The sequence below is a fragment of the Neodiprion lecontei genome, chromosome 1 (genome assembly GCF_021901455.1).
Source record: "Neodiprion lecontei isolate iyNeoLeco1 chromosome 1, iyNeoLeco1.1, whole genome shotgun sequence".
Taxonomy (NCBI): domain Eukaryota; kingdom Metazoa; phylum Arthropoda; class Insecta; order Hymenoptera; family Diprionidae; genus Neodiprion; species Neodiprion lecontei.
The window spans coordinates 9,175,804-9,181,764 of record NC_060260.1 but is presented as its reverse complement, the minus strand read 5'-3'; the positions used below and the strand labels follow the sequence as shown (position 1 = coordinate 9,181,764).

The window sequence follows — 5,961 nt, the reverse complement described above, 5'->3', positions numbered from 1 at the left end:
TGCCGACTTCTACTCGTCGAACGCGCTCGTGCCCTCGTGCGAAACATTTTCAAAATGGCTGCTGCTTCGGCAATGTTCGGAAATTTTCGTAACCACTCGGTATTCACGTTCTGTGCCACTCATCGCCGCAAATGATCGAAATTGAAACTATAGTGTTCGACCGAAAGTCAGATTTTGGACAAAGTCAAAGCCGATTGTTTAACTTTAATAAACTAAAAACCATAATAATATTAATGCAAATTGTATAGGAATTATTTGATATGATGCATGATAGCAGTAATAAAAGAAGTACTTAGCAAAATTTACATATTTATTTTTTTATTCAAATGGAATAAGATGACAGTACCTAACTCGGCACGCACTTGTGCGCGTTTTTTAAAAATTCGTCCGTTTTCGGTGCCTCATAGAAAACCTCGGCTTCGGTCAAACTGTGGGCTGAATTTTGGTCGAAGCCGACGATAATTGAAACACGCTATGTATAAATGTGGTCAACTCGCAATTGATTTGTGAATGTAGCTTACATGCGGCCACTACTCCATCATTCCCAAGGAAGGGTCTATCAATTCATAGTCTCTTCGAAAATTGCAATGCATATTTTCTGGAATGCTTACGGACCTCGTAATTATGATATTGGTTGAAATCTGACAGCAGATTCAGTTCGTTGTCTTACAACAAATTGAGGGCACTTTAGATTTCCTCCTCTATTGTTCTCAACTTCTACCGTAACTACTATTGTATTTTTACCTCATTGTTGCATTTCGTAAATTCTGCATGAGTGCGACGCAGTTCACGCTACAGTGGTTCAATATTATTTTAATCGCATTATAAATATGTATTGGGTAATACAGCGTCAGTAAGATACTTTTTATAACTTCGGCGAATGTTTTTTATACATAGATGTAGCAAGTAGAAAACAGAATTATTAATGTCAGTTGAATTTGGCATACAAGTATAAGGTGTGCAAGGTGCGCTATTACTTTATGTTTACGTGTGAATATCAATCGCATCTGAGTATCTTTGAAATAACTTTTAGCACCAGATCCATTGACACGAAGCGATTATACCATTCAATAGGTTCAACAGGATGCAAGAATGTATAAATGGATGCATCAGCTGTGGAAGCTACATTTACAACGTAGCAGCATGGAACCTTTCCCAAAACTGCATTCGCTTTGTATGAAAACCGTTTTTAACCTCAAGTCTGCTGTCAGGTCCATTTCCAATTTGAAGATAATTTTCAAGAGATGAGTATGGTTCCCAAATCACGCTGTCACTCGTAGATGCAGGAATTCTGTAAACATATATAGTTAAATATAGCCAATAAAAAAGCAGAGTCGTCGCAGTTTACTTCAGCCACTCGCAACTTGATATTCACCCATTGGTAGCGAACGATGTCCATAATTCTACCATTGTATCAACCATTCTCAAGTCAGTTTGGCTGTATTCATAGCCTGGAGGGCCAAAAACTGTCTTCGGTCCAGGGAGAAGGTAAATCAGTTCATCACCGTGTGATGCACCCCAATCCTCTGTGTTTCCTCCACTAAACTTATAGCTGTAGCTGAAAGTGCCCCTATAGTTAAAAGAGCATAGATACACCGGACTCTTGTGCGTAACGAATGGTAGATGCTGTTGAACTTCTTTGTAGACGGGATACATAATTAAAGCGTCAGTTAAGAGTAGTGTTAAGCTCTTCAATAGCTGAAAGCAAAACAACGAAAATACCAATTTGATGAACTTGAACATTTTCCATTAGCGTTTTAATACGTACTAATTTTCTGTCAGCAGTTGGATCGGTTAAGTTATAGAACGACTTAAGAGCAGAAGTGTGGGCTGCGACATCAGCTGCCCAGGTGTCATACTTGAGTAGGCTCAGCAATAAAGAGTCAATGTCGTTCAAAGTTTCCTGGAATAAATCTGGTCTGTCGAAGTACACTGAAAATAGGTACAGTACAAGTAATTATGACAAAAATTAATATATTGCTCCAGAGATGTAGTGTTTCACACCTGTGGGCCCTGTGGCACAGTGAAGTAAAGCTACGCACGGTATTGCTTTATGGTAATGTTCATTTTTTTATTTTGGTGCACAGATACTTGCCTGCAGTAAGGACAATTCCTTCATCCCGAGTTACGAGCAGCACCCAAGGTATAACACGCTTTTTGCCGGCGGCAATAAGATTCGCTGGAGTATCCGTGAGCATTGCTCCTTCTACATCAGGCTCGACTACTGGAACCCAGCTCATGAGATCGAATAACTTCATTTCCCTCAGTACTATTTCGGTATCGTACAGATACGATCCATTGAAACTCCTCAGGCAATTGACAAGGGCGGTTGACGTGTCGATCGGACAACCAAGGTATTCGCCTAATTTAGTGACACGTGCAGCAGCCACTGACCACGGTTCTGGAGCTATTGGGCTGAGTGCCGATCCACTGTGTGTCATGTACCTGTGAAAGAGTCCTGCAAATGATTTCGTGATTATTTGCTGGAACAAAATGCTATCAACAATGACGAACCCACCACAGTGAAAATAAATTCATTACGAAAATGGAGATCTGGTAGAGCGATGAAATTTGACACGACAACGAGATCGAGCTGTGAGTTATACATGTTTATAAGAGAAAGATCGTCTGTTCCCCAATATAACAGAAATATATATCTTCCCAAAATTGGCTACCTGTTCTTACCTTCCGTCAAAGGAGACAACGTTAAATAATGAACAGCGATGGCGCCTGCACTTCCACCGAAAATTGTAACTTGATCGGGATCACCACCAAAATACTTGATGTTTTCTTGGGCCCATTTCAAAGCCTGAACTATGTCTTTGAGGTGATTGTTTCCCGGTGACACTTCGTCACCGGTAGTTAGAAATCCTAGTATACCGAACCGATAGTTTGGAACTAGTAGCACTACGTCCTTATTGAGGATGAATTGTGGACCCCATCTCTCAGGATTACTCACTCCGAATCTGAATTGTCCGCCATAAATAAAAACCATCACTGGTAGCAACGTGGAGTTTTCGCTCTTGGGAATCTGCGTGGTGAAAATACCCAAAAATGAATTTTTCAAATTGTTTATCAGCTGTCAGGTCTAACAGAGCTTTGTAATGATTTTACAACGGTGAACAAGTTCTTATATATTGCCTCTATTCAGTAAGACACGGTCACAGAAATGGTGAAACTGGCCGTTAAACACAAACTTCAGTAATTGCCGTCTACGCATTTTACTATACTGTATCCTACTTCGTATTTAAACTCTTCAACTTTGGCACGGTTTTCTCGACACACGTAATTCTCTGGAATTTAATAAATGGAGAAAAACCTGACATTTACCGAACTGATGTCAATTTTTAATTCGATGCATTCTGTACAATGACAATAGAAACTGCAGACTAAATTTATACCCGTTTTCCACTTTCTAAAATTCTTACCTTGATAGAAGGTAGTAGATAATGGTAACAATATTCTGTGTCAAAATTGGAAAGTAATTCAATGAGATGGCATACCTGTGGCGTATAAACATTGAGATAAAGGCAGTCTTCATCCCCAATGAGTTCATCCTCGCGCTGAATACACGCGTTAGGATTATTGCCAGCATCTAGAATCCCATTCCAAGGACCAGCTGGAACAGCTTGCTTGAACCTGAATGAAAAGCACGGAATAAACTGGATTTTGCCATGTCTTATGTGGTACAATTAAAAATAAATACTTTTGTGATAATTCATTGCAAGATGGTCGCTCGTCAAGTGCTTATCAAATTATTACATTCGTAAGCTAAAGTGATTGTTCTAGAAATGTAGAAAAAGAGAGTAAAATTATGAAGAAGAGCTCCGATATAGATTTTTTATTTTATACTGTTGAAAAACGGTGAAAAATTCAGTAGAATCGTTCAATTCACTCCACGATGGCTTGTTTGGTTTGGAAAACTGTTTTTCACAAATTTACCAAATCAATTTTTTTTTCTCTCCTAATATTCAATTCATTTTTATCTATTAATCAAAATAAATATCAGTGCTGTCTGAAAAATTAAGTATTGAATGATATTAATGTGATAAAAAACATTTTCATGGTGGGATTGTAGGGAATAGTTTTCTGACAATAAATTAAATAACTCATCGTAAAGTGAAATCGAACGAATCTACTAAATTTTTCGCCGTTTTCGAGCGGTTTGAAATGAATAATTGATATTGAAGCTCTTGTTTAGTTTCAATCTGTTTTTTTTTATTTTGCTTATTTAAGGGTAACTCGCGTAGTCTACGAGTGTAATAATTTTATAAATACCACGCCGAAAAATTTATGATGATCCAACAAAATATCTTGATATCATGCATCTACATTAGACTATTGTTCATTATTTGTGTTGGTGAAATATTTGAATCGAAACTTGATTGATAATATCTGCTCTCCTTTATGATCACAAACCTCAGATCTCCGATCGGCGGCTCAGCAAACGGGATTCCCTTGAAGCCGAAGAATCTTCTACCGAGATGGGTGACCATATTTATACCTCTAAGTGTCCCCTGAGGAATCGTCGTTTCCGGACGGATCCAATCCTCGTCGGCAGGAATCGCTCCATCTTTTATTGAAGTGATACCACAGTTCGCAAGACATGTGCTCAGTAAAAGTGCCTCGATTAGGTATGCGGTTGCATTATAACACGAAAGAAAAGCGATCGGATTTACAAACATGACTGCAGTTCGGATTGGAATGTACGGTACTTGACAAAGATAGCAACCTGAGTTCTTTTTATCTCAGTGCACTGACATAGGTCTTACCGTTTCTAAGCGCATGTATGTTGAGCGACAATTAGAGGATGTACAATGTTATCAATTTTTCGGTTCATGATGATAAGATACTACATCTCGGCGCATTAGTTCTTGAGAGTGGTAATTTTGGCTAGCTTCAGCGGTTATCAAGATTGATGTGCATTACGAACGACGATAGCTAATACGAACAGTATAAGTACTGTTCATAATAATTGTTTTTACAATCTTATCTGGTTGTAATAATAATCTGTCCACTGATAGCACGGTTCAAGATGAAATTTTTTTTTTGCGGAATTCACATTTAAATACAGAAATTTTTGTTCTATACATCAAATAATAACCAAAATCTATATTTATTACATAAAAAGTTCGCTTCTGTCTTTTTCACGTTGATAAATAATACATCAACACGATTTTTGAGTCTGGGTTCTAGATGTCAGATTTTGATTTCTTTTACGTAACTAATTAAAGAAAAAAGCGGCTGAAGTTTGTTTTTGTAGAAACCAGAACGAAATTTCGGATTTAAATAAAAATTACCTATTTTCTGAAACATTTATTGTAAATTTCAACAAAACGAAATTCAGTTTCGCATTTAAATCAATTTTATTCAAAAATTTCAATGCGAAACTTAAGTTCGTCCAATTGCTATTCACAATAAATGTTTGAGCGGACAGGTAATTTTTTTTATATAAGACTTTCTTTTTTTTTTTTTTTTTGAAATTGAAAATTATGCGTAATCAATATTAAGTATATTTGATAAGGTACGAATAGCAGAGTGCAATTCAATTTATTTATAAATATATTAAAACACGAGCCGTCATTAGGTTTAAAATTCATTCATTCATCCATTCCATGTGTATAATGTTTAAAATAGTGTATATTGTTAAAACTGGTGTATATTGTTAAAATTATAAATAATTGGAAATAACTGTCTTTCGTCGAGGCACTATATTCTTGGATTTCACTTTTGTTGTTTCTTCGTTTTACATCGTCTCTCTTTAAATTTGTCGTGACTTTTGGAGTGTATAATAATTAATTTGAAATGTTCGTCCTCGTGGATTTAATTTACTTGTTTATTATTAGTTCGTCGATTTTTGATTTGTTCAGACTTAATTTCAGAGAGGGGAACCTCCGCACCTCCTTCCTCTTAGAGAGATGTAGACCAAGCAACTCCTACAATTTTAAATTTGTGACCAGG

The 5,961-nt window shown here is 36.8% G+C and overlaps 1 protein-coding gene across 1 annotated transcript; it reads right to left on the bottom strand.

The window, feature by feature from the left end:
- Window positions 1-292: 292 nt before the first annotated feature.
- Window positions 293-5,906, bottom strand: LOC107226287 (juvenile hormone esterase). Its single transcript, XM_046746445.1, has 7 exons — window positions 4,420-5,906; window positions 3,504-3,639; window positions 2,686-3,031; window positions 2,096-2,458; window positions 1,769-1,932; window positions 1,376-1,698; window positions 293-1,291 (listed from the first exon to the last, which is right to left on the bottom strand). Exons 1-7 carry the CDS (start codon window positions 4,683-4,685, stop codon window positions 1,129-1,131), a joined length of 1,761 nt encoding a protein of 586 aa, XP_046602401.1. The 5' UTR covers window positions 4,686-5,906; the 3' UTR covers window positions 293-1,128.
- Window positions 5,907-5,961: the final 55 nt, after the last annotated feature.